The sequence below is a fragment of the Exophiala bonariae genome, assembly GCF_035927105.1.
Source record: "Exophiala bonariae strain CCFEE 5792 chromosome Unknown scaffold_14, whole genome shotgun sequence".
NCBI lineage: Eukaryota > Fungi > Ascomycota > Eurotiomycetes > Chaetothyriales > Herpotrichiellaceae > Exophiala > Exophiala bonariae.
In genome coordinates, this window is record NW_027042489.1 from 211,836 (window position 1) to 239,818 (window position 27,983).

General features: G+C 48.5%; 9 protein-coding genes across 9 annotated transcripts; 6 read left to right on the forward strand and 3 right to left on the reverse strand.

The window, feature by feature from the left end:
- Positions 1-933: 933 nt before the first annotated feature.
- LTR84_002736 (uncharacterized protein) lies at positions 934-2,110 on the reverse strand (the record flags this gene model as incomplete). The annotated part of the gene is made up of 4 exons (XM_064846337.1): positions 934-1,035; positions 1,085-1,241; positions 1,311-1,918; positions 2,036-2,110. The coding sequence occupies 4 exons, from the start codon at positions 2,108-2,110 to the stop codon at positions 934-936; spliced, it is 942 nt and encodes a 313-aa protein (XP_064705947.1).
- Positions 2,111-3,957: 1,847 nt separating this feature from the next.
- On the forward strand, positions 3,958-5,696 carry LTR84_002737 (uncharacterized protein; the record flags this gene model as incomplete). Its single annotated transcript, XM_064846338.1, has 3 exons — positions 3,958-4,571; positions 4,624-5,236; positions 5,286-5,696. The coding sequence occupies 3 exons, from the start codon at positions 3,958-3,960 to the stop codon at positions 5,694-5,696; spliced, it is 1,638 nt and encodes a 545-aa protein (XP_064705948.1).
- Positions 5,697-6,137: 441 nt separating this feature from the next.
- LTR84_002738 (uncharacterized protein) lies at positions 6,138-7,763 on the reverse strand (the record flags this gene model as incomplete). The annotated part of the gene is made up of 4 exons (XM_064846339.1): positions 6,138-7,211; positions 7,263-7,334; positions 7,386-7,660; positions 7,712-7,763. 4 exons carry the CDS (start codon positions 7,761-7,763, stop codon positions 6,138-6,140), a joined length of 1,473 nt encoding a protein of 490 aa, XP_064705949.1.
- Positions 7,764-9,326: 1,563 nt separating this feature from the next.
- Positions 9,327-11,300, forward strand: LTR84_002739 (uncharacterized protein; the record flags this gene model as incomplete). Its single annotated transcript, XM_064846340.1, has 3 exons — positions 9,327-9,544; positions 9,597-9,616; positions 9,670-11,300. The coding sequence occupies 3 exons, from the start codon at positions 9,327-9,329 to the stop codon at positions 11,298-11,300; spliced, it is 1,869 nt and encodes a 622-aa protein (XP_064705950.1).
- Positions 11,301-12,069: 769 nt separating this feature from the next.
- On the forward strand, positions 12,070-13,949 carry LTR84_002740 (uncharacterized protein; the record flags this gene model as incomplete). The annotated part of the gene is made up of 3 exons (XM_064846341.1): positions 12,070-12,225; positions 12,288-13,776; positions 13,861-13,949. 3 exons carry the CDS (start codon positions 12,070-12,072, stop codon positions 13,947-13,949), a joined length of 1,734 nt encoding a protein of 577 aa, XP_064705951.1.
- Positions 13,950-17,032: 3,083 nt separating this feature from the next.
- On the forward strand, positions 17,033-18,729 carry LTR84_002741 (uncharacterized protein; the record flags this gene model as incomplete). The annotated part of the gene is made up of 2 exons (XM_064846342.1): positions 17,033-17,209; positions 17,260-18,729. 2 exons carry the CDS (start codon positions 17,033-17,035, stop codon positions 18,727-18,729), a joined length of 1,647 nt encoding a protein of 548 aa, XP_064705952.1.
- A 1,734-nt stretch (positions 18,730-20,463) lies between these two features.
- On the forward strand, positions 20,464-23,073 carry LTR84_002742 (uncharacterized protein; the record flags this gene model as incomplete). The annotated part of the gene is made up of 1 exon (XM_064846343.1): positions 20,464-23,073. One exon carries the CDS (start codon positions 20,464-20,466, stop codon positions 23,071-23,073), a length of 2,610 nt encoding a protein of 869 aa, XP_064705953.1.
- Positions 23,074-23,165: 92 nt separating this feature from the next.
- Positions 23,166-25,250, reverse strand: LTR84_002743 (uncharacterized protein; the record flags this gene model as incomplete). The annotated part of the gene is made up of 8 exons (XM_064846344.1): positions 23,166-23,299; positions 23,361-23,655; positions 23,724-23,861; positions 23,906-23,955; positions 24,007-24,549; positions 24,643-24,682; positions 24,798-24,806; positions 24,864-25,250. The coding sequence occupies 8 exons, from the start codon at positions 25,248-25,250 to the stop codon at positions 23,166-23,168; spliced, it is 1,596 nt and encodes a 531-aa protein (XP_064705954.1).
- Positions 25,251-26,974: 1,724 nt separating this feature from the next.
- LTR84_002744 (uncharacterized protein) lies at positions 26,975-27,893 on the forward strand (the record flags this gene model as incomplete). The annotated part of the gene is made up of 3 exons (XM_064846345.1): positions 26,975-27,285; positions 27,358-27,680; positions 27,793-27,893. The coding sequence occupies 3 exons, from the start codon at positions 26,975-26,977 to the stop codon at positions 27,891-27,893; spliced, it is 735 nt and encodes a 244-aa protein (XP_064705955.1).
- Between the last annotated feature and the right edge of the window lie 90 nt (positions 27,894-27,983).

The following is a 27,983-nucleotide window of genomic DNA, read 5'->3' on the forward strand; positions in this document are numbered from 1 at the left end:
ACGCTTCAATAGACTGGGCATCTACGTCCTGGACTTTCTCCAGGATTAATAAGTCGTAAGCGTGATGCCGGGCGAGAGGCAAGAATGATATTCAACACAAGTTGGAAGGTAAGCCGAGTACTAAATTTTGATCTTCGTCGTTATTCCCCTAAACCCTCATCACCAATGATCTCTGCTTTATCGTCACCCTAGTTGACAATATACCCGGTCGAGAAGCAGCTCATGCCAAATTCAATGTCCGAAAGTTTCCTGCCGGTGGAAAGGATCCCTTCATGCCACTGGCGCGAACACTCGGAGCAAGAGCTCAGTATCGACCTCGGGAACAATGAATCTCCACCACTTACGAAGACCGCGCCGACTGGTGGTCGATCGTGGTAAGCCTGCGAGGTTTCTTGGGCCAACTTTGTTTGAGATTTTGACATCTCGGGATGTGTGTGTAGAAGCCTGTCGCAGAGAAGTGATGGCACTACTCGGAGTTGAGTTCCACCATCGCACTGCATCAGGAATACTCATTCCTGGTGAGTTGCCTGGCCGCTACTTTAATGCAAGCTGATGGCCGCGATGTCCGTTGAGGTGACGCGCTGTATAAGAGCAAATCATAGTGCTCTTATGTGGTCCTGTCGATTATATGGCCTTTGGTGCGACATAAAGATCATACTTCTGATCTTGTCTCAGTTCTCAATCTTTTGTCGAAGGCGCGGTTATCAAGGTTAGTAGCCTTCGTGTCGATTTGCCAGCTGTGTGGGCAACTGCTGTTCACACGATCTATCCTCCCATTGGCTAGGAAGTTGTTGACAGATGATACCCAATGGTTGAAATATATTCGATCTCGACTTGGAGTCGGGTTGCTTCTTGTTGACGATCACATCTCGGTGCCATTGACCTGGGCAGTCAACATTGGTCCCCTTAGTTTTCAAGGGGAAACTCTCAAGCTCAAATCTCCGTTTTTGCTCCTGAAGCCCATGGCTGCTCCTTCAGTCCTGCGGCAAGTTCAACAATCTGGTTGAAGACTGTGAAGGTTATTGCGCTTGACATCTTGAAGTTTGTTAGTCTGATGACCTGGACGAAGGGCTCCTACACTTACAGTCAATCGCATGAGTCGTGGTGTTGTTGCTCTCCAGAACACCAATGGACCTTCCATCCTCAGCATTGAGAAGGCAAGTCTGAACATGCCCACAGACTTTGTCGAATCCAGACTTTGCATACGTGTTTTGATATTATCAAAAGGCATGGAAGCATAGCTGAAGAATGAGAAGATTAGCACAAATCATCTTGCTTTGGAGTTCCTCCTGACTTGCTGGGGAGCTTACGTGGTAACCACGCCACTGACAGCGCCTGCCATCACGGTGGCACCTACACCATCCATCTTCCAGGTTTGTCGAATGTTATCCAAAACCCAACCAAATGTGGCGAACCGCACAGCACTATTCGTTCCTTGTTTGCAAAGCACGGGTCCCAAACCGCTCCAGAGTGCTCGAACACCGTCCATTTTGGCGACACGCATGGCTGCTTGTGCCAAGTTCAGCCTCTCAAGACCCAGTCTGCTTACCCCGACTGCAGATTGATCATGTATGATCTTGGTCTTTAATGCCTCTCCAGGTGTAACGACAAGGATGGACTCTGTAGCCCCAGCCGCCAGTCCTGCAAGAGCATTGCTCCATCCAGGATTTGTTTTGCCGAAAGTCGTCTTCCGCAGCCACGCCTGGCTCTGTGTAAAGGATATAAAGCGAATACCACCTTTTGCTGCGTTACTAACGGCAAGCGCAGAGCAGCCTGAGTATAGCCCACGAGGTCCAGAAGCCCTGAGAGTATCCCGGAGCACTTGGATGTTGGTCTTTGGGCGGTAAGTTTCCAATGACCCAGCGCTCGAAGTTGGGGGAGGCAGCTGTCTGTACGTCTTGATATATTCTGTTGGGTACTAAAGACGACGTCAGTCAACAATCTCATCATCGTCACAAGGCCAGAAATGTGGTAGAGTTGAGATCGCCTCCTCGTACACGCGAAATTCTGTATGGTGTTGCAGATGCTCACTCACAGTAACGAACGTCTCGGTCGCACCCGCTGCCGCTCCTGCCGCGATACTCACAAGTACCGTTGGTTTGCTATCCATCCTTATGGTTTAGGCTTGTTTCTCACTTCTGAGCCTGCTGTAATGATAACCAAGGTACTCAAGTCAAGTACCGATATCCGACATGTCACTAGTGCAAATGGTCTTTGAGAAGCAGGCTACTTCGAGCTTCTAGATGTAACAATGCGCCACTTACACAGCCAAGAGGAGTGATTGCTCTCTCCTTATATTGAAGATAAGAACGCAACAAACTGGAACTACGAGGCAATATCCTAGGGCATGATATCCTATGCTCGGTCAGATTCCATCAGCTGTACACCTGCCTGAGTTGCACCTTGGTCTGCCCAGTCTGAGAATCTCCTCACGGAAGTTGACCGAGATTGATTTCCCCAAATATCTACGACCTGAGTTCAACCCCCGCCTCCGTTATCTCAATGGGAGATGGAAAGAAGACCGCTGGTGGCTTGCAATCTTTATCAATGCACTGCCCACATTATTGACAGCACTCTTTTGGGTGGAAACCCTTACAAACTCAATTACAGGCTACGGCCAAACCTGCGTGGTGTGAGCTTCATCGTGGGCAAGGCTTTTAGGGAGCAATTCCAATTGGTTGGCGAATGAAAGGTCAACTACGGCTAATGCGAGTGCGGAGTCGACTCCGGTTGTTCCGTCCGGTTATCACACCCAACTCCATGGAAACTGTGCCTCTACGAATATGATGCGGAGCTAAATCTAGAACAGAAGGCGGCCCTCGAACATTTCATTCTCCACAAGATCCCTACCCAGAATCGCGACTCTTCATTTCGATGGGTAAGGAATTCCGGAAAGGCGTTGTCATTCCACAGTCAGCACAGTGCTACACACATGACAATAATCTTAATTCAGGAGTGTACGAGGGTGTGTTTGACACGGATGAGCTGCATCATCACACATATGATCCGTATCACTGTCTTCCGTGGTACCCCGGCTATCAGAAAGAAATGTGATCGAGTTTCTGGTCTTTGTCCAATCTGACCTTCAAAATCAGCTGATCCGTTAGATCCTTACTCATGCTCTGTCGCATCCTGTGTTATTCTTCAAGTGTGGACTGTTGAGGCGGGGGTCGTATGTAAATCCACTATGAACCCTGCTCTACGGAAAAACACGCCATTGCCCTGCACTGGTGACATCCAAAAGAGGGATGGCATTTGATCCGTATTCATTTGCAAACCTGAGTTCTACTGCAAGTCTCGTCTCAACGACTAGCATTCTGTACTCAGGACGTCATTTAAGAGTGATATCCTCTTAGAGGAAGGAAACGGCATAACTCGGTCAGGTTCCGGACCAGACAGTGATCCAATGCTTCTAGAAGGCCTTCCTACCACTCGGTCAACTTCCGACTTTGCCAAGTATTGGCGTCGGTAAAGGTGTGGACTGGCGGCAAATCTCAATGGCCGACACATCAAGCGAGGCCTATCAAATTGAGTGGCGCCACATTGCTTAATCCACATGAAAACCCTGTCCACCGACTTGGGCTATTGCTTCTCGTTGAGGAATTCGCCTTCAAGAGAATGCTTCGGGTTCTTGGAGACATCTCGGCATGCTTATATCCACCTTGACATACTTGGCATATCTCAGCCAGTGAAGGTCCAGTTGACCCCCGTTTTGAAGACCTAGGCTTCGGAGACTCTGCGAGAGCATTGTCTCTTTCATGAACTATGAGCTATCGATCCAATATCCCCGCCTTCGCTCTCCATTATGGAAAGGATGGGCCCAGGTATAAGAACACCCCATTCTTCCCCATGGGATTCATCTCTCCAGTTCGATACATCTTCTCCCATTCCTCTCTCCTCTTGATACTACCCTCTCCATCCCAGCCACCCTTTTAGACACAATCCCCATCATTCATCATGGGTGTCTTCAATCGCAAAGAGGAGATGGCGGATACTCCAAAGGAGGTGCTCAACTGGCGCCTCTACTGGTGCGTCTTTGTCTTCGGTATCCTCGGTGCCAGCCGAGGACTCGATGAAGGTCTCGTCGGAGGTATGGTCGGTATGAAGAGCTTCCAGCACGCTTTCAACATGGAGGAGGGCACCAAGGCCGAGATAGCGAACCGAGAGTCCAACGTCACTAGCATGGTTCAACTTGGTTCCATTGCTGGCGCGCTCCTTGCTTTCGTCCTTTGCGACAAGATCGGTCGTGTTCGTTCACTTCAGGCGCTTTGCGCTCTTTGGCTCACTGGTTTCATCATCGTCGTCACCAGCTATGGTAACCTCGGCCAGATCCTTGCAGGGCGATTCATTGCTGGACTGGGTATTGGCATGACTACTGTTGTCGGCCCCACATTTCTCGTCGAAGTTGCACCCAAGGCAATTCGAGGCATGTTGACCAACATCTTCGCCGGTTCGGTTTACCTTGGAGTTATGGTCGCTTACTTCAGCAACTGGGGTGCAGCCATCAACCTTCCAAGCACTACAAGAATGCAATGGGTTGCACCGCAAACCGCACATATCGGATTTGCAGGGTAAGTCTTTTTTTATTTCCAAAGCCGAAACAAGTGCTAACTCGACCTTTAGACTCCTTCTCATTCTATCCTTCACCGTCAACGAGACTCCACGATGGCTCACCATGAAGGGTAGACATGAGCAAGCTCTTAAGAACCTCTGCCTTCTCAGACAACTTCCCGAAGACCACCCTTTTGTCCAGAACGAGCTCTTGGACGTTCGTGAGCAGCTTGAGCGTGAAAGAGAGGCCACTCTGGGCGCAACCAGATGGGGCAAGTTCAAGGAACTCGTCATGATTCCCTCCAACCGCTATCGATTCATGCTCGGTATCATGTCTCAACTGCTTGGTCAATGGTCAGGAGCCAGCGCTATCACCATCTACGCTGCCCAGTTCTTCGCAGCATTGGGCAAGACTGGACAATCGGAGAAACTGTTCGCCACTTGCATTCTCGGTGTGGTCAAGCTTTGCTCCGCATATCTCTGCGCATTCTTCTTGATCGATTTCCTCGGTCGTCGACGATCGCTCTACGCTGGCATTACCTTGCAATTCTTCGCCATCCTCTACGTCGCCATCTTCCTGGCCGTCGTACCAGCAGGTGCCCTCAAGTCAGGAATCCTGAGCGAATCACAGAAGAGGGCTGCCACCGGCGCCATTGCCGCAATTTACATTTCGGGATTCGGATGGGTAAGTTGTTCTCTCTCTATACCAGACTCAATCACTAACATCATCCTAGGCTATGGGCTGGAACTCATTCCAATACCTAGTCAACGCCGAAGTCTACCCAATCAGACTGCGAGCCCTCGGCTCATCCCTGGTCATGTGCTTCCACTTCGTCAACCAATTCGGCAACACCAAGGCCGTCCCCACCATGCTACTGGACATGCACACGTACGGATTCTTCTTCTTCTGCACCGTTGTCTGTGCCCTGGGTCTTGCCTGGGTCTGGTTCTTCGTCCCCGAAACCCGCGGCAAGTCGCTCGAAAGTATGGATGCGCTCTTCAGCCTCCCATGGCACCAGATCGGCCGCAACGGCAGGGCACTCACCAAGGGAATCGGCTCCCACGCCGATGAGGAACAATGGAACCAGAATGAGAAGAAGACGGTGGAGCTTCAGCAAGTTGAGAATTCCACCACCAAGGTGTGAGTGACGTTGGTCTCTGGCCGTCCTGCAGTTGTTAGCAGTGGAAGCTATTGATCGGTGGATATGTGCTTTGCATCAATGATGACGACGATGATGATGATGATGTGCCTCGGGTCTAGACTCCCGCTGATATAGATTAGATCTTAAATGTTTTATGAACAGAGCATCTACCGTCTATTGTGTGTGCTTGACGTAACTCCCGAGTTTACTTATTGTCATACGAGAATACTGGAATCAGGTAGACCTGGGTGTCTCTCATTAGGTTAGCCTAGGTGGTATACGCCATCTGAATGATAATAACAGTGCCTAGACACTTAGAAGACTTATTTTGGAATTCATTCACTAGTCCGTGTGACCTGCTCATTAAACCTAAAGTGGGCATGATTTGAAATGTTATCTGAGATAGTTTAAAGTATCACTATCGTCATACTGATCGAAGTGTTCTCACTTGCGTCTGTCCGCAAGCGCAGTTCGAGAGATATCTTCCGGCACAACTCCTCTCAAGCGAATGGAAACTCTGACAGTGGCACCATTCCCGACGTCAAACTTCTGCTGCAAGATTTTGTCCGGTGCGTCCGCAACATTTGCAAAGGGAACATCGACGGCTCCGATTTCCTTCTCGCCGTCCATGAGTGCAATCCGAAAGTTATCTGGACTACTGCCCACCAAGTCCGTCGTGATGGGAATCCGGAATGCCTGGTCGAACGAAGGATTGTTGATGTCGGTACCTGGAGCGTCGGCCTTGATGACGGTCTGGAACTTTTGAGTCGCTCCCCAAGTCACCACGACGCTTGGCTTCAGAGTCTCGCGAGCGCCCTTGATACCGAATGCACTTGCGACAAGGATGGTGGCGATGCCAGAAAGGCGTCCATCGCCTTTGTGGTCGGAGGCGGTTAGGCTGCCAGCATCGGCCACGTACTTGAAGAACTGGCATGAGATCGCCACCCTGCCATCCGTCTCCTTCCCTTTGAGGACCAATGGCAACTCCTGTTGCCCTCCGGCCACCAAGATCTCTCGGACCGTCGTCACTCCCAGGCCAACATCATCGTCTCCGTTGATATCTTCGTCTCTCACGTCGACCTTGATGCACTGGTCAAAATCGCTGACCACAAAATCATGCGTCTCGCTCCAGGATGGCTTGTTCGTGTTGTTCTTTGTGGTTGTCTGCCAGGATGGCTCACCACCAACGTCCACCTTGGCATAGCAGTCTGGAGCTGCCCGTGTCAACTTGTCGAATAGCTTTCTCGTGGATGACTTGGCCTCTTCGCCGAAGCCCCACGCCTTTTCCACAGTCACTCGCACCATACCAAGCGGGTAGTGGAAGGTCTTGAAATAGTCCGCGTTGGCATCGAGCTTGAGCAGGAATCGATTGGGCAAGGTAAACATGGAATTGATGATGCCCAGAATCACCCCTCGAACGGTATCATCAATGAGAGAGAAGTCTGCTACGTTAGCAGCGCCCGTAAAATCAAGCTTCAGGACGGGTGGATTGACGAATGATATTTGGGCCGCTCCGATCTGTGTCAGCTGTTAACGGTGGCAGAGCCGGGAAGCAAGATCTTTCCGTACCAGAGGAATCACGTTTGTCAGTGGGCATAGTAATATCGACAGTCTGCCGTGAAGTTGAACGCTCTCGACTCCCTGTGTTGCAAATCAATGGGATATTCCATGGCCCCACAAACAGGCACTCACAAGGGCAGGTATCATGTCTGCATCCATCTCGATATCGGCCTTACCCACCCAGTCAACGTTCAGGTCGAGTTTGATGCCATCGACGTCACTTTTCGTTGTCTTTGCGTTTGACACACGTAGTGGTACTGGGCCGAGATCGATCTTGGTAAAGTGGAGAGTCTTGAGTGGGCCAGGAAGCATGGTCTTAAACATGGGCTCCACGATCTCCTTGACCATCTTGCTGCCCGCCGCATTGATGTTGGGCCATAGCAATTTCACGATATCGTTCAAGAACTCTGTTTAGTTCAAGGTTGGCTCAGAGAATCGCATTCATCGGATGCTCCTACCTGCTGATTCACCATCTCCCTCGGCAGTCAGCTTTTCAATGAGTCCTGCCATGGTGGGTTCGGCTGCGTTGATTGATATGAAGCAAGGAATAGATTTGAGTATTGGCAGCCAGCACCACAATATCAACGCACAGGTTATGTAAATAACCTTGGAAGTTCGATGAATGAAGGACGTCGTTGCTTCGAAGCATTCGGCAAACGAAGAGTTGGAGTCTGACGTCATGAGCGTTGCCAACTATTTGGGGAAGAACTGTTTAGCGGCCGAGGGGGCCAATAACCACACAATGTGGCGCTCGCCAAGGACTTCACTAGGTCGTAAGCGGAAATTGATATAAAACAGCCTGTTAGCCTTATCTGAACCAAGTACCTAGGTAGCTGAGGAAATTCATGGGTATATGTCTTGATCCGTCATGTATACTGATAGGTATCGATTCCCACCTAGGAGCAGCTATGGGCCACTAGCTCAAAAAATGTATTGCGTTCACAGGGCAAAACATCTGACTGAAAACCTTGACAGCATTCTTGAGCCTCACTCTGTGTTAGACACACACGCGAATGCTGAAATGGAAGCCTCACCTCAGCTACTACATTGAAGGCAACATCGAGCTGCTAAGCTATACGGCGGTCACGTCACAAAACCACGTGGCTCGGCAGCAATGCAGTCTCAGCAGTGGTGCCAGTCACCCATGGTAGGAATTTCATCAATACTCTTGCTTTTCTCCTACCAGGGATGCACGAACACGTGTTTGAATGCGTCGCTTCTGCCACAGATTCCACATGTAGACACAACACCGTAGATAAGACGGAACTCATTATGCTACTCACCAAACACTACAGCCCAGAAATCCTCAGGACTTGGGCCTACCATGAGCAGAAAGTCATTTGAGCGAAGTTGAGCCATAGGACCCATTCAATTACCGGGAGATATTAATAAGTGATACTGAAGCATCACAAACCTTGAGGACGGCTCGTATTCTCAAATGCACCGGATGTGTTGTGGGATGGAAGCAAGCTTTGCAAACCCCACCGGATGTTTACTCGCTCACTGCGGATGGATCCGGGGTTTCAACGCTGTGGAAGAACCAAACATCGAGCCTGGTTGACAGTAAGACATGGTGTCAAAATTTATGTGCAATACTACTAGTACTCTATCTCTCCATGCTCACCATCAATGGAGTGCTGTTCCACAGTTGAAATTCTACCGGACAACAGCCCTACCCCACCGGCATCCCGCTTACAGTAGGTACTCTTTTGACTACTCTCCCGTCTATTTCGCTTAGTGATGCTCGAGTCCGGATGTTTCTGTGCTTATTGACTTGAAGACATACTCACTACTTATGCTTATCCCCGCGGATTGTTACCGCCTCCATAGATTTGTTTAGTGCGGGAACAGGTGAGCGGCGAATTGCTTCCCTGACAAATGCAGTTTGAGTCTTTAAGGAGCTATCTTCTTCATCGACAAGTATAGCACGGTCGATCAGCAGGAAGAAGACATACTTTATTTTCTTCACAAAGCTCGAGTTACCTGTTTTCCTTGCAACTACTAGTATTCAATAAAATTTCCTCCGATTTCATACAATCTCAATCTGGGCATCCAAAACACTCCATAGTGAGGATGGGTTCCATGGGGTATAAAGTGGCGAGCTCACAATATGCTCATCCACTGATCTCAGAGCGAGCTGTTGATGAACCTAGGCCTCTGCGGGTGATCTATGTCGGGGCCGGTATTTCAGGAATCTGCGCGGCCATCCAGTTTCCTAAGTTCGTCCCGAACCTGGAACTGGTGATTTACGAGAAGAATCCAGACATAGGCGGCACCTGGTACGAGAACAGGTAGGTGTCTCTTCCATGACAGCTCTCGGGTTACTGATAATGTACAACTTAGATATCCCGGTTGTGCATGTGGTAGGCGTCCGGTGGGCTGGAGTGGTGACTATAAAGCTGACAGTAGGAATCAGACATTCCAGCGCACTCTTATCAACTTTCGTACGACTCAGATGTGAGCTGGAGCCAATTTTACGTGGGCGCCGAGGAGATTCTTGAGTATTGGAGGAAAATAGTGGATAAATACGACATCAGAAAATTCATGAACTTCGAGCATCGTTGTATAGAAGCGCGCTGGAATGAGACAACATCAAAGTGGCACGTCAAACTCGAGACGCCAGACGGAAATACCCAAAAGATCATCGAGGATATTGGCGATGTGCTGGTGACGGGTGTGGGCGTACTCAATAATTGGAATTGGCCAAACATTAATGGACTCCATGATTTCAAAGGTAAATTACTTCACAGCGCTAACTGGGATACATCATATGATCCAACGGGGAAAAATATAGCGGTCATTGGCGCAGGAAGTAGTGGCATCCAAATTGTACCGGCACTGCTACCGAAAGTGAAAGCGATTGACCACTATGTTAGAGGCAGGACATGGATAGCTGCCAGCTTCGGAAGCGAAATCGTCCGGGAACGGAACAATGGCCAGGACGGTAACTTCAATTATTCTCCAGCAGAAATCCAAGGCTGGAAGAACGACCCGGCTAGCTATCTGAGATATCGAAAAACACTTGAGCTCGGAATGCAAGGCAACTTTGCTCTTACTCACCGAGGGACCCAGGAGCATGAGGGAGCATGGGCTGCATTTGAAACAGACATGCGAAGACGTCTGGCAAAGAAGAGTCGCATAGCTGATCATTTGATCCCGAGTTTTCCACCACTGTGTAAGCGTCTGACCCCCGGCCCTGGGTATCTTGAGGCATTAGTGGCGGATAATGTTGCAGTCATTCCAGAAAAGATTTCACATATCGATGCAACAGGAATCACGACGTGTGATGGTATTCATCGGCCTGTTGATGCTATAATCACCGCAACAGGCTTCGATACTACATTCCAGGGCCGTTTCCCAATCTATGGAAGAGGTGGAGTCAATCTCCAAGAACGAAACAAAATCCGTCCCGAGACATATCTAGGAATTACAGTTGATGAGTTTCCGAACTTCTTCTACTCGTTAGGCCCGAACTCAGGAGCGGCAAATGGAAATTTACTGCTCATTATCGAGTCGATTGCGAATTACATCGGGCAAATACTCGAGAAGCTGGCAAAAGGGAACATCAAAACCATCGTTCCCCAGAGACAGGAAGTGGAGAATTTCACGAACTATTGCGACGCATATTTTAAAAGAACTGTTTTTTCTGCCGAGTGTGGTAGCTGGTATAAGATAGCACCACCGAATGCAACTGCGGAAGAACGAAAGCAAGGAAGAATAGTGGCTTTGTGGCCTGGTAGTAGTGTTCATGCAGCACGTGCTTTGGAGAGAGTTAGGTTTGAGGATTACGAAATGACGTTCGTGGACGACAACGCATTTGGATGGTTTGGCGATGGTTGGGCAGCGGCTGAACGCACAGGTGATGTTGAAGGACTCAGTTGGTATCTGAATGGTACAAAGTTTACACATGAACCGTTGAAGAAGGTTGAGAACACATACGTTCTTGATGGAAAGGTCAAAGATGGAAATGCTACCAAGGAGACAAATGTTCAAAGTCAACTTCACGTGCCCAATGGTGCGGTCAATGGTATCGACACCAAAGCATAGAAAGACACCAAATTCCTCGGAGGAAGCTGAGTGCGAATCAGACACTGTGGTTATGTCTGTCTATGTACGAGATTCTATCACTTAAATCACCAGCATGAACAGCAATGAACTACATTTGAACCTTTGTCATAGATGGTTTCGATTGATCTTGCAATCATTGCAGTTCCGATGAGTGTGAGCCAATAGAACCTACAATTGGTTTTCTATGATCAATTTACGGTACCGTCGTCGTGCACTCAATAGCCTAATGGCAATGACAAAGGTGACGATAGAGTGTCTAGATTGTAGGCAGGGGTTGTATGAGATTTGCTTAGTAGTCACAGTCTTATGTAAACACCTATCTCTGTTTCCAGGATGAGTCCAAAACATTGGATCGGCTGTGACATTCATGATCTTATCTATACCAGGTCTTGGTCCTCTGGAAAGCTATTTGGCATGATCATCAATTGATAAGCTGTCAAGTAATTCTTGTCAAACTAAGGGTACTCATCGTTTGGAAACTACCAATCCCAACCAAAAATTATAATAATCATAACCTCGGTAAAGCCACCTACTTCCCCAGACTCTTTCAGCCGGTCAAGAAACAAAACATCCATGGGGTAGAGCAGTTCTTTGACAATTTGGGTTAGGCTCGGACCCCACCAGCCATCCCCAACTGGGTCCTCTTCCGCAACGGTGAAGAGTATGAGTACATATTCTGGTCCACGTGGGAAGAGCGTGGTGAGTTCCAATCAACCTGTCAGTTCCCCAGCGCGACAAAGTTATCAGTATGTCAGAATCTAAGGACTTATCGTTGAAGGTGGACAACAACGGTCACTCATGCGAGACTGCGGTCGAAAGAGTTGAGGACGTGGAACAACATGGCGAAAACGCTGAGGAGAACGCCGTGCAGCAAATCCATGCGAAGACCATTATTCTTTTAATTGTACGAATGACGCAGAAGCGGAATGTATTTCTCGCGGAGCATGATCACTGACCATTGGGCAGGCCATTGTCGCCATATACTTCGTCCAAGTCCTACATCTCGCAGGAAGTGGATTGCTTGCTTCGACGATTACTGCTGTTACTGGCGGCGCAACGCAGTCCATCTGGTTGACTGCTGCCCTGGGCATCTCAGCAGCAGCGCTCGGAGCTCCTGTAAGCCAAGCGTCGGACTTCTGGGGCCGCAAATGGTTCACTGTCGGCTTTTCAGCTCTGGGCTTTATCGGCTGTCTCATTGTTTCGCGCGCAACGAACTTTGGCATGGTCATTGGAGGCCAAAGTATTGCCTGTCTCGCTCTTGGGGCACAGCCTCTTGTGCATGCCATCGCGTCAGAAATAGTGCCCCGCAAATACAGGTCTCTTGCACAATCTGCGGTCAACGTCGCCTCAGCCAGCGGAGGACTTACCGGAATTATGATTGGCGGGGCTCTAGTTCGATTCAATCCGGAAGGCTTTCGAATTTACTTCTATATTACAGCGGCTCTATATGGTGCGACTGCCGCTATAGTCCTCTGGCTATATAACCCTCCACCTCGCCAACTGCAAATCGAACTTCGACAAACTCAAAAGCTTGCCCAGCTAGATTGGTATGGCTATCTACTATTCGTGCCAGGGCTGATTCTGTTTTCTTACGCACTCACTTCGTCCAGTGGTGTATACCCTTGGAGTAGTTCGAAGATCATCGGACCTCTCGTCGTGGGTGTTCTGCTTCTCGTGATGTTTATCGTCTATGAGTGGAAGTTGTTGGCTTCTGGCATGCTACACCATGGGCTCTTTTCAAAGGGGCGAAATTTTCCTATCTGTGTAGCCCTGATCTTCACTGAGGGTTTGGCATTCTTCGCTGCCAATACATTCTACGCTTATGAAAACGCGGTACTCTACGATCAGGATTTCTTTCATGCTGGATTGAGATTCACGGTAGTCTTCTGGTCGGCAAACGTGGCCACCATATTGACAGGGTTGTACGTCTCACGGACCAAGCAACTTCGGTTGCCATTGATAGTTGCGACGTCATTCATCACACTCTTCTTTGCTACCATGGCGTCCCTGACACCATCAACACCACAGTCCCCTATAGGATTTGCAGTCTTTTTAGGCCTCGGGCTTGGATCAGCGCTGAACACTGTTGTCGTTACTGCACAGCTCTCCACTCCCCCAGATCTCATCGCCCTTGCCAGTGGATTGATGATAGCAATGCGAAGCACTGGAGGCACGGTGGGTCTCTCGATTTTTCAGGCCCTCTTGAGCAACGCGCTTAGCAAGCAACTTCCAGAGAAGGTGCTCGGTCAGGTTATTCCTCTAGGGTTCGATACAGGATACACTGGGGTCCTCTTGGATGGTCTCGGGGCCCAGAACGGGACATTACTAGAGTCAATTCCTGGGATCACGCCTCAGATCATTACAGCTGCCGTGGTGGGTGTCAAAGAAGCGTACTCTATTAGTTTTCGCCGTGTTTGGATAGCTGCTGCCGCGTTCGCGGCCGTGGCCACACTACGTAAGTCGCCAACAACTACTTGCATTTCCACATTCTTTTGCTCCCCGTATGAAGATGAACACGAGCTAACAACGACACTGACAGTCAGTTGTTTCATTGTCGATAATAAGCAGGAGTTTACCATGCATATAGATGCACCTGTCGAGTCTGAGGCCGAGTTGTCCCGGAGGTGAGAAACCTTACGTCGTCGTGGTTCTCACAATCATGGTCGGTAATTCCCAGATCGATTTATGCCTATGAGCCCAGAACGACAGCAGTCCAGGTTGATACTACGAAAGCCGTGCTGCCTAAGAAACCAATTACTTCCCGTGGTCTACGAGTGGAGAGATAGAGACTTATGTACACCACGATAGGAATTACACCGTACTACAAAATTTGTCCCAAGTCAAAAGGCGATTGACACGCTAGTTGAAAGTATGCTATTATTTATGCGGTAGTGAAGTCTGCTTTCTTCCCCTCAAATTGAAGAACAGTACATGCCAGGTATTGGTTGGATCGTAGAATCACTGATTATTGTTATTCCCGCGAAGATGAGGTGGCCGCAATCAACCTTCCGAATGTGGCAGACATCTCCACGCAACAAGGCCAAGGCATTCCATCGATTTCGACTTTGAATGCAAGCAACACTCGTGGACTGCCGTACGCCACTGGAGATTTTGCATTGCAAGTGGTAAAGTGAGCCCAAACGACAAGTCCTGCGTGGAATAAGGCGATCGGAAGCCATATTGGACAAAGCTGATCTGCACGAGACTGTTGTGACCACGCAGCCGCACTATCCAGTACATGCCAAGCTTCGCGAACTGAAATCTCAGATATTGATAAACTGCCATTCGTTGGCAGTGATGGCCTACTACTCGGATAGCCTGCGGACTTCGGCAGGCTCAACAGTTGATCGAAACAAAGGTACATCTTGACGTAGTGATATAAGACGAGGACCTCTGGGGAGGCATCAGCTTTGAAAGACATGTGCCACTTATCGACTGCAAGTGATAACTGATCTTCGATTCGGCGTAATTCCATGTGTGGTGAGAAAGGGCTGAAAGGATTGTCACGTGGGACTTTTCCAGTCTCGGGTGCCGCAGGTGGATTTACTTGACCGAGCGAGTGGCGGGCATAGAGTAAATCAGCTATGATCGCCATTAAAAGGAGGAGCATGTCTTCTTGTGAGGCTGTTGCTAGAATATGGCGTTCCCGGGGAACTCTGTCGTCGAGCAGGTGTCGATAGACATCTTGAAATTCTCTCGAAGAGCCAGGCATCGCAGTCCAAAGCTCTCTTGAACTGAAAAGGCTGATCGAGAGGTCGAAATGAAGCGACTGCACGATATCAACTAACCAAAGAGACCAGACGAGCGGACCACTTTCAACGGGGTTAGCCACATCAGCTTTAGAATGAGAAACATACCTGTAAGACGGTGCTGATCGCCTGTAATAAGTCTCAAAAAACTTTGGCTCGTGGTAACGCATGCGTCGCATAATCTGAGACATCGGTCAGTGCCCCTCAGATTGGGGGCATCAACTTACCGTCACTGCTGTGCAGTGCTGTTGACCTGCTATATCCCAGATGGCTGTATCGGAGCTCAAAGCTCCATACATAGAATTAAAAGTTGCCTGGCTCACAGGAAGCGTTCGTGAGAAACCTTATTAACAAGTGAAATATGCCAGATGTTACGTACGGCTATTAGTAGATCAGCTGAGCGTGATTCCCGGTTATCAATCTCCATAATAACGCCCAACAGATATCGCGAGGCCAAAAACAAGTTCCTTGCCTGTGCTGTGTCGTGGCGGGCATGCACTGAACCTAAGCAACTGATTGCAAGAGCTAGTGGTGTCGCCACAGGTTCACCACGCTGGGTCCAGCTATTGATCAAGCCCAGGAATTCATGGCTCGAGCAAACTTTTGAGAATACTTCCTTCAAATAAGTGTTTTCATCCTCCGTCGGAAGTTGCGAAGGGAATGTTGACAATAACGTCAGAGGGTACGTATACTTTCTAGGCCTATCTATCTGTAATCGTGTGAGTAATTCGATCCTACTTGAGGATAGTGGAGGCTGCTTACCTGAAGGTCGAGATGCATCAGGGATTCATTATCTTGAACCTCAGAGTCTGCTAAAAGGCAGCTTTTGAATTCTGAGAACCAAGCTGGTTCAGGCACATCGTTGGCTTCTTCCACGTCCTTGCGGGAGGGATCTCGCTCTCCTAGCCAATTTGAACCAGACGATGTGATCGGTAGGCGTTTCTCCATGTGCAAGATTGTCCCCAAGCAACACAAGACTTTGCATGGGTCGCATGCAAAAAGGCAATAAGCAGGAGTCATGAACATCCAATGCTTGGCTGAGTCATAACTTCCGTGGCGGGGTAAGTGGCCATTAAACACTCAGCCGGATAGATTCAAATTGCGGGGAAGAGAGGCGGCTCAACCGGCATCAACGACCATTGTCTTACACAGGAGTGATCGGACGTACTGTGGTTGAGACGCAAGCAAGTAGTGTCGTTCGTGCGCCAGAAAGGTACCTACTGAGGCTATCATGGATGAACACCCGACAACAGCAATCAACAACGCCAACAAGACTGTACGTATTCAGTTGTTCGGAGTCCTTCCAACCGCTATGCTGTTCTATGAAGCCTTCGCTAATCATGCTCGAGTGTGACACCTGTGGGCGACAGTTTGCTCGCGTTGAGCATCTCGTGCGCCATCGCAGAACCCGTAAGTGACATGTGGCTAAGCCCACTGCCAAGTGCTCAGAGCCTCCATGTCTATGCTGACTGAAAGAACGCCCTAGATACTAAGGAAAAACCATTCGAATGTGGTTATTGTCACGTCACATTCCCACGCGCTGATGTACGGGAGAGACACATGAAGCGGTGCCATCCACTAGCCAGGGGTGAGACAAACACGAAAACCGGCAGGCCAGCTCCCCAAGAACGATCTAGGATGGCATGTGATGAGTGTCGCAAGCGAAAACTCAAATGTGACGATCAACGGCCTTGCGAGACATGCCGGACAAGGGAATTGTCATGTACAATCTCCAGTAATCGCAAAGGTCCGGGAAGACCCAGAAGCCGTGCTGTGAATGAAGCCCCCGATGGAGACGATATATGGCGAACTCTAGAAGAATCGACACAGCCGGCCTTTACTGCGCTCCTGGAGGCAACAACCTGTACATCGCACCCTGCCAGGACAGACCCTGGGTCCGCTCCGGCATCACAGTATACACCTGGTTTGAGTGCAACCACCTGCAACTCCTCGCCCTTGACCATGGGAGCATCACATTCCAATGTCCAGACACTTCCCAATGAGCCATCATTTTCATTCTCCGCATTTGAAGATACTTTCCCCTCCCTCTTCGAATCTGTTGATGGTGGACCGCATCAATTTTATTGGAACCCTAGCGATAGCGACCTATTGAGTGCTTTCTGGGACCCCCCTACCTCGGTATAGTTAAATTTTCAGTGTGCACCTTGCATTGCTTACAAAAGCTCTAGGAAGCGGAACACTGGTTTTACGATATTGATCACTCTGATTTTGATTCTGTCAATCAGACAGGACTTTCGTCGGATGAGCTCCGAATCGAGAGCTCTGTTGGCTGGATTCAAGATCATTTTCGCCGGCGATCGCACAGTTCCAGCCCTTTGACAAACGAGGCGAAAAAACTGTGGTACTCTGCTCCTCCACGGCTACAACTTTACGATAAAGAAGTGTTGAATGTACTTCTCAATATTGCACGCCGACACGTGGCTACTACGTTCAAACTCTTCGCAGACTTCGAAGCGAAGACTAACACAAGTCATGAGTTGTGTCTAGCTATGGCCGCCATTGGCGCATTATTCTTGGGAGTAGACTGCGGCATTACGGTCGCGAAAACGCTATACAACGACGCCAGAAGAATTCATTTCGAGAATTTTCATTCCAATGGCGTGAAATCATCTTTTCAAGCAGCCTCAAGTTCTGTTAAAACATTCATTCTACTCACCATCTATGGTATCAGCAGTGGTGACAAAAGGAGCTACGAGTTCGTCGAGGCCTTTCATGTCAGTATGATACAAGCTATGAGATACTGCTGTCAGTTTGTACCAACGGAGCTGACGCTGGCGGAGACTGAAGAGCTTTCACTCATTTCAGAAGCCATGGAAATCATTCAATGCTACAATGTACTCCTGCTGCAGCGGCCACCACAATTATCGCCAATACACCTTCTAGAATCAATGATGACGACCTCCACAGTTGGTCTGGGCCCGCTGTTTGATTGTTCTCACGAGGCTGAAAGGGTCACTGGCAGTATTCGCGAGGTCGCGAATCTTGGTGCATATACCTGGGCATCAAATCTGAGAGGCCAAGAACAAACACGACAGTGGCAGTTGTGGCGCCCAGAGCTGATAGAACTTGGTCTAGAACGATGGCTAAAGGCGAAAAGACTATGTCCGACTACCACGGACCTATCTTCAATGACTCTTTATCACATGAGTTATCTGCAGCTCAATGTCAACCTGGGGCTCCTTCAGCTGTTTGCATGCGGGTTTGCCACAGACCCAAAGGTGACCAAGGAGGGAAATTTCCATGAGGGGCTGAAAACCTGTACGAGTGGTCGCTCCTTCGAAGCAGCCCTCTGGCATGCGAAAACCATGATACAAGAGATTAAGGGCGAGCTTGAGGTCGTTGAACCAGACCGGTCGAACCTTGGTATCAGCAAGCGACGGATTCTTGAACCTCCTCATCTGGCCTATTGCATATATTTCAGTATCCTCGTTGTGTGGTGCGGCGAATGTGTATCCACAGGCTTGCTTTCACTTGCTCGAGATTCCTGCATCAAAGATGGCATACAGATCTTGGACATGCTCAAAATACGTGTAGCTAAGGTGCTCAGGCGTGCTCTATGCGAGCTTCTGCAAGACGCGCTCAACTGTTTGCCACCAGCGAGCATATCAGAGGAAGGCAGGGTGAAAACTGCCAGATAAGTGATAAGAGTGGCAAACCTTCATGGTCCAGACTCCAGAGAAGCGAAACAGCGAACCGCTAAATACAATGTTATCACGCCTTGGACACTATACTGCAAATACTTTGTGGAGTTCGAAAGGGGATATGGGACATTGATATTGTTGGGAAGAAATCATGCGGCACTATCTTCCTGCCCTCTTCGAAGACTGATCTAACAACTTATCTAACGCATTGCACGTTTTATGTTGCTGAGACGTATTGTCTCAAAGGCTCAACGATCTTCGCATCGCCCCTTCCAATACAATATACCTGTCGATTTAGATAAGGATTCTCGCTATTCAGATGCGACTTGTATTCTACAGTAAGATTCAAAGTTTAGGCCTCGACTGAGGCGGTAGGCTTACGGTCTGGCGCTGTACTGGTACGTATTTTGCTCTCGGCTCTGAACCTAACAGCCTCACCGACATTACAACCAATTCAATATTTGACAGATGGATAGTTGAAATTCAATAGTGATGTAAATAAATATACATGCAAGTATACATAACATAAAGACCCCTAGCTTTGCAAGCTAAGGATTGACATCGAGATGTGGCTTTGAATTTTCTCACTTTTCATATAATCGGGACGGTTGACGGAGGTAGATGTTATTGATCCTATTTTACTTCCCCTCTTCTTCTTCGGAGCCTTGTTATCACCAGCTGTCGGCTCACGATACCGTGTTCTTCCAGAATCTGAGCCGATGCCGCTTTGGCTTGGAAGAGGCAATTTTTGAGACGCTGGTTGTCTCATCTGCCGCCTGGGCGACTCTGGCGTCGGCGTCGCCATCGGCGTTTCCGTTGATGCTGACTATGCTGTTATGTGGCTGTCCTGTTCACCTGAGTCGCGAATGGAAGCATCGTCGGGTGAAGTCGTTTGAGCTTGGCCAATTGCAGCAATCTTGTCTTCAGATGATGCGGATTTAGTACTGCGACTAGGATTAGCTCTGAAAAATTTGCGGAACGACCCCTTTGACTTTGCATTCGCAAAGTCCTGGCGTTTGGTGGATTGTGGATGTGCAGACGGGTTGCCATCGGCTTGCCTCTTCTCTTCGCGCTATGTGCATGCTGTACGAGGTATGAACTCTCGCAAACAATGTTTGTTCAAGGCCTTAGGAGATGCTCTTTTAAATGACATGTCTGACACAAGGAGGCTACGGGCAGACGACATCTGCCCAGCCTCGTTGCTTATACGACTTCGGACTACGTTATTTTATTATTTAGTAGTCATTATAGTACTATATATAAGTTAGCACTGCTTCAGAAATTATATGCTCTATAACTCACTTAAGTTATATACTATATACCACAAGTGCCTCCTTATATAAGTTAATATAATTATGCGTTGACCTAGTTTATTTTTTTAAGGCTCAACTTCCCCCAGGTTTCGGGTGGGCTTCGGGTTTTTTTGCTTAGGGTATAGCCTAACCCGTTGCGCAGCCCGAGGGCCTACCTAGGCAGTTGAAAGTGCTTTAAAAATTTGCCCTACAAGTTACAACCGTAGGTACGCTTGGTGGCTCGGCCCTGGGTGCCGTGGCCACTCACTTGGCACTGGCCCACACCGAGGTGCCTACGGACATACACTGCACGGCACTGGCGGCTGATTAGATTCCTGGTGAATTTACTTTTGGGAGATAGCCTTATGTAAACTCTCACCGCAAATCCACCTGCTGCTGCAATTCAAGAACGTCGTACGCCTTTGAAGGCAAATGCAACATGCGCCTTCTGAAAGTTCATACACTCGCTTTCGAAGAATTCGCAAATGAACGCACAACACCCAAATATGGAATTTTGTCGCATCGATGGCAATCTCAAGAAGTATCATACCAAGACATGGTCACCGGGAATGCGAGGAAGAAGAAAGGGTTTGTCAAAGTCCGAGACTTCTGCAAGCACTGCGCGTTAGACGGCCTCTCTCACGCTTGGATTGATACATGCTGTATCAATAAGGACAGTAGCGCTGAACTATCCGAAGCGATAAATTCCATGTTTCGATGGTACCAGAACGCAACAAAATGCTATGCATTTCTTTCCGATGTCAGTTTCGAAAATAGCTGGCCGTTCAGTGAAAGCGAGTGGTTTAGAAGAGGCTGGACGCTACAGGAACTTATTGCTCCCAATCATATGGAGTTCTTTGATACTGAGTGGACAGCGCTAGGCAACAAGAGGCATTTGGCTGGTGGCATCTCAGCAATTACGAAGATTCCTAGTAACGTGCTGCTTGGTGAAAGTCCCAGAGAATACTCAATAGCGCAAAGGATGTCATGGGCGGCAAACCGAATAACGACACGCATTGAAGACCAGGCATATAGCTTGATGGGGCTCTTTGATGTGAACATGCCAATGTTATATGGAGAAGGAGAAAAGGCATTTATACGATTACAGGAAGAGATCATCAAGTATTCCGGGGACCAGACCATCTTTGCATGGCCTGGAATATTATCCGAGTACGACAAGGCCGAAATGTACGACGTAATCCATGAACACCGTGGCGGCCTGTTGGCAAAATCCCCCCTCGCCTTTGCTCTTTGTGGCAATATTCGTTCGATGGAGACGTCCGGATCACAACGGTCATTCGCTATGACCAATATGGGTATTTCAATTGAGCTACTCTTGCGGCCCTGCTCGATTGACACATATCAAGCAAAGTTAAACTGTGTTGCAGAAATCAAATCGCTCGATGGGCCGACATCAGATATCTCCATCTATCTGAGACAGATTGAGCAAGACGGTCAATATGTAAGAGAAGTTGTAAACGGATCAAGCACACAGTTGTGGGCTAACAGCGATGCCGAAGAACGAAACGTTCGTGTCAATGTGATGCAGATGCCGTACACGTCTTGGACTCGAATTTGCCGACCCAACTTGCGATTTGCTGATAGTCCTGTCTTTGAGAATGGCCCGGATGGCCAGCCTTTGATGCAGGTACTTAGTTACGACGCGCTTGATCCTCAAGAACAGTCAATATCATTATCGCCAGAATTCTATGGGACAATGGCAATTCTGAGTATTTTCGTGACACGAAAGCATTCTCCACCAACTGGTATCATTCTCAGATTGGGCTTTGATTTTGAGTTCAATCCACGGTTGTATATAGACTTCAATGCTGAAAGCAATCTTCGTCTTCCACCCGATGCACATGCAAGCAGAGAGTGGATTTCATCTCTTCCTTTTATTCGAGCGAAGCATGATGAAAAGCTGTCTCGGTATGTCGTGACACGGGAGGAATTCAGTCCGACTCGCACCTGGGCCGCAGTCCGTGGCCACCGAGACAAGGGCTTATTGGTGTTTCTGGATAGCCTGAATACGGTCATCGACATTGAGAAGAGAGATTTGATGTATGAGCGCTACTGGACGGTCGATATACAGAGATTGAAGGCAGAAGAGGACTTTTTCCTCACGCAGGTCAACGCCCCCATTGCACCAACGACACCGCTCAAGCTCATCGAAAATTGTCCCATCTGCCGCAGACCTCTACAGACACCAATCGGCACGAATTGTGGTCACATATTCTGCCAAACTTGTATTGATTGGGCCGATATTTCTATTGTTTCTTCGGAGCTTATTGACGTGCCACTTGACTACAACGAATTTCCCACAACCGACAATCGCCGAAATGATAGGCAAGTGCTCTGTCCGTTGTGTGGTACTGAGACCAATCTCAGCCTTCGTTCAGACCTTCAGCGGACTTTGCAGGTGAAGTATCTGTGGGACTACAAAAGTAGACTAGACATTACACCCACAGCAGAGGCTTCGAGTGGACACTCCAAGAATAAGGTGCCTGTGCTGGTGACCTTGACCTTACTTATCGGCAACACACACAGATTAGCACCCCTTTCGCAATTGTCTGATAAGTCGGATCAGAATAAACACGACTGGACTTTCTTCGTCCGCCCTTCGCGTCAGGAAATGGTTCAAGAGGTGGTTGTCCATCTACACAAGTCATTCCGTGATCATAAGATTGACTTGAGGCACTCCCCTTTTGAGATCCGACGCTGGGGCTGGGGTACTTTTACGATCTTCGTTGAAGTGATCCTCAAACCAGGCTACACGATTCTGCATGACGATGCAACCGAAACCACCGAGAAAGGCCTCAATAACAGGATGATGTTGGAGTGGCCACTAACGTTTGAGGATGATGGCGGTCAAGGCAAATTGCGGGTTAAGGTTCAGAAACATAGGAGCATTCTATCAGAAGCGGACGAGAACCTTATGGCACAGTTTCGAACGATAAGAACGCTGCAAAGAAAGGCATTTCAGATACGTGCAAGTTCAGGGTTTTCCCAGCCGAACTCGGATGCTGCGATGTCAGGCATCGAAATATGAAGTGAACCAAAGGATGGGGGGCAGTGTCGCTACTCTAGGATGGAATGACAACTTTACCCACGCAATCCCACTCTCGGTTAAGCCTTGCCTACTCATTCTTCTTTGATCACATTTCTATGGATAACGTTGTCGATTGCTTCGCACACAGCAATCAGCTCCTCATCCATATATGGTCGACCAACTACCTGCAACGTCACCGGCTGGCCTTGCCACCTTTCGGATTCATCTGAGAGAGTAAAAGGTCAGCTTATTCAGAAGAAATGCGCCGCTATCAGATCCAGACATACAAATTTCCCAGTTATCTTTGTCGAATGGATTGTCCTTCGGCACATAGTCACGGGGTTTCCCATCCTTTAACGGGTCGATGACAAGATCTGCAACCGGCATAACCACTGAGGGGTAATCAAGTAGATTCCAAAGGGATGTGTAACCCCAGTACACTGGAAAATCGTGAGGTACCGCGGCCATGGGTGATACAGGGCACAAAATAGCATCAAAGGGACGTCCAGACCCGTTCTCAGAGTTTGCGTCTTGCCAGGCTTCGGCAAATGCCCACTTATGATTCATTTGCTTGGTGTTGAGCTATTGGTAGAGCGCGTGGTTAGACTGACATCCCGATCATCTGTGCTGAAAACCATGTTATGACTTACTGCATATAACTCCTGCGTTGACAAGGCTTTAGTGTCATATATCTCCAGATTTTTTGCATAGGGGAGTATTGGCGATTCCCCTGATTCCGCAATATTCGCTTTGGCTTCAGCCGCGCCAGTCTGCCAGTACAACGCGAACTTCGAAGGTCAGCATTATTGGTTGGAATGGTACAATTTCTCACCGTCAGTAAAGATGCCTCCCAAGCGTCAAACGGAAGTTTGAATTCGACAACTGCACCAGATTAGTGAAGTTCTCTTCTTAGAAGATGAGAATAGAGTATACCATCATGACCAGCAGCCGTTAATTTCTCAGCAGTCTCTTTCAAACCTCGAATAATGGGCGGATGTGGCTGAACCACCCCGTCGGTCAGGAGAAGTCCAAATTTAAGCTTCCTGCTTGGCGTGTCGACTTCTCTCCATGAGCCAGGTGGGCAACTACCCTCAAACGGAAGAGTGGGATGGGTCAGTATCAGATTAGCAAACAATTTTAGATCCTGCATTGAGTGTGCTATCGGTCCGCACGAGGTTTTGATCGATATCTGTCCCGGAACTGTGGAACGAAGACCCTTTCTTGGAATCCGTTCGGACGTTGGACGAAGCGCATAGAGCCCATTGAATGCTGCTGGCGCTCGAATGCTCCCGCCTATGTCAGATGCAAGAGGTGCTGCTGGTGCTCCTCTTAGACCAACAAGCACCCCGTCTCCTCCTGATGAGCCACCCGAGCCAAAATTAGTGCTATGGGTATTCAGATTTCTACCCCAGAGGTTGCTGTTGGTCTCCAATGCCATGCCAGTTTGAGGCATTGCCGTCTTTGCAAAAATGATAGCTGAATCAATCACATCAGAGAAAGATCCGCATTCCAACACCGAGGTCTCGCTTCATTGATACAAAAGGAACAACTAGTTAGGGCTAAACTTACCTCCAGCATCTTTCATGACTTTCACTAGCGACGCATCCGTCTGAGCTATGTTATCATGCCATGAAACATAACCTACTGTGGTGAGATGACCTTGCAGGTCACACCTGTGTATCATGAGCTGGTCTGATGCTCAGTCGTTAGTAAGCGGGTCACACGTACATGTCCTAGGGTGCAGTCAGAGCTTCCTACAAAGTTGAGGGCCTCGAGGTTTAGCGACATACCTTGATCGCTATGGGTAGACCATGCAACGGCCCAACGAGCTTTCCAGTCTTCTGAAACTCCTCATCTAGGCTCTTCGCTACTAAACGTGCTTCCTCAGGAAAGAACTCTGTCAAACAATTCGTGATCTGGTGTGCAACTGCTGCTCGCTTTAGGAAGGCTTCTAACACTTCTTGTGAGGTCAATTCGCCTGAGTGTATCTCCTTCAAGATTTCTGTGGCTTTTTTCTCGGTCAATTCGGCTTCTTTGTTGTTCAGAATCCCCACCCGCTTGATTGAGTCAATAGGCTTGGCCTCGGGGTCAACTTTGCCTTCAGCAATCTTCCACTCGTACGGAATCGATGCTGCTCGCCTCTCCTGTACTTCTGCAATGATGGACGATAAATCCATACTGTGTATCACGCCTTCAATCTCAAGACAGGATATTCATGTGTAATAGGCCAATTGTCCGCCACAGCAATTTTTGCTGGATTACGGTGAAGGAGTTGAAAAGCCACCTGCCACTGCGAGGGAATATCAGGCAGCCTTGGTTGATCAATTTCCTTCACCCGCCATAGAGAAGTCTGAAGTAAGAGAGGGGAAGAATGTCGAGTCGAAGCGAATTCCTCTAGTGCCGCCATCTTCCGTTTCAACAGTCAATCTCGTTATCGTCCCTGACGGAGATGGGAGATAGCATTTAATCGCAAGTGCGGAGTCGATATGAATGTCTCTCCAAATTTTTCTCGGACCGCGGCTCTTATAACTACTGAGAACCCTGTGAACGTCCAAGCATTCATACGTACCACGGTATCGCAGACTTGAGTACATCTCCAGGGAACTCTAATTTCAAAGCACGGGCTCTCGACCAATATCCTCTTGTCGAAAGGAGGTCAACGTCAGAGGAAAGGCTTCAGGAGTCCGGATGCAAGCGTGGACGCTACTTAGTAGTTGATTCAGTTGACCCAGTATTGAATGCTTCCCCACTTGGCAACTACAAACCACCCGAAAAATTCGGCAAACTGGATTCGGGACCGAGCCTCACGTAGCCCAGGGTCGATCGCTTTCGCATATCTAGTGACTGGGATACCAGGACTTGCAATTCGTCCTCCTTTGATCGAACGGAAAGCATCATACCGGGCTGAATGATTGAAGCTTGCTCCAGATTATTGCAGGTTTCATGAGCGTTACTTCATGCGTCCTATTTTTGCACGTACTCCGCATCTATCTACGCCACATATACGGAGTATTTACTTTTTATTCCTTACCCTCCCAGATCATCCACAGTATCCGCATGTGGAAATTCGATCGACACTACGAGACGGGACAAACCTTATGAAGTCCCGTTTAGTAGTCCACCAGAACTTAGCGGCCATAGCTACCTAAGTAACCAACTTCAAATCATCAAAGTACGTGTAGTAAAGTCTCGTTGTTTCATGCGTTCGCGAAGAGCGTGGTGATGCGTGAGTCTTCACAGGTTGGTCTCTCGTAAGCTTATCCCGATTTATCGAACTTAATAAAGATGGCGAGAAACAACATCCAAGTCATTATTGTCCGCATCCGAATTCAGCGATCGTATCGCCAATTCGGCTGCAAAAGCGCCATTCCAGACGGGATGGGATTTGAGGCGATCACATTTAAATTGCCCATGTGTTAGGGGTGGCTCAGTTGGGCTGAAGTGGCGGACCTAGTAAACTCAATACGAAAATTCACAGAGACGATGCTATATTATTCAGCCTCCGAGGCTCCGTCAACACAGAGCAGTTTCAAGCACTCAACAGACTTTGTACTACTCGAATTACACTACTGGGATGATTAACATAGTGGCAAATGGAAGCATTTTGAATACCCGCATCTTCTTGAGCACAAGAGTTTTAGGATGTTTTGTGCCGTGAAAGCATGAAAGCCGGTTGACCCATGCGGGAATCTACTCTGCAGATTCCACAAAGCCACCTCCTGGCACTGTCATCGTGTGGCGACTGGCAAGTAATCAATCGACCTAGGCGGGGAAAGAGAGCTGTCATATAAGACTTCGCGACTTACGCACTATCCTGGGGTAAGAGGGTTCATCCAACATCAAGGAGTTCTTGCTCCGTCCATTCTTTTTACTGATTACCCTCATTTTCACTAATATCACTATGCATTTTACAAAACCAATCAAGGGTCTTGTCCTTGCTCTGGCAATCGCGCCTTTATCCTCTGCAGTCCCTCAGGGTTTCCAGCAAGATGGCAATTACAATGGGATTGGTCGAGGCTATCCCGCACCAATCACCAATTGCTATACGGACGCTGTCACGAAGCAAACCCGAAGGCCAAGTACCAAATGGTCAACTCGAACAACATCTTGCACCTGGACAAGCACTACCGCACTTACTGTCACTACCACTCCAGTAACGACTTCCACAGTGACAAAGACTGATACCAAAACCAGCACTGCACCTCCAACTAAGTAAGTAACAATCATAATTCAGTAAATCTCTCTCTCGCTCACATATAAAAGAATTACAGCAACATATACAAGCACGACCACGACCACAACCACGACCACTTCGACGTCAACAAGTACTAGCACGACCACTACAACCACAACAATTAGTACGTTCACAGTCGTTCCGACGTCAACGGGCTTCATTCCCATCGAAACCTCAGTTCCAGGTTCGACAACACAACGAACACCAACCAAGAGTAAGAAGCGAGCTCCAAGGTTCAATCCCGATGTCGAATTTGCACGAGGATACTCTCCTGCAAACCTTAATTCATCTAGATCCGGAGCCAAACTATTGCCAGCAGGTGATGTCAATTGCTATGTGAATGTTGGGAAATGCGCCACAGCCACTGTCAAACGTACGATCACAATCACGGCTCCAAAATCTACTGCCACGACAACCACTACTTCAACAACTACCGTGACTACCACCCCAGGATGTACCACGACAACGACGACAACGACGACTAGTACTTCAACAAGCACGACCACGACCACCACCACCACCACCAGTACTTCGACGGAGACCTCGACATCGTTTACTTCGACAAGTTATGCAGCCTGGTGAGTGAAATCCCATCGAATTCCACCAGATGCTCACTGCTCTGGGCATCTCGAAGCACAAACAACTAACCTTTGCAGCGCAACACCCAATCTTGAAT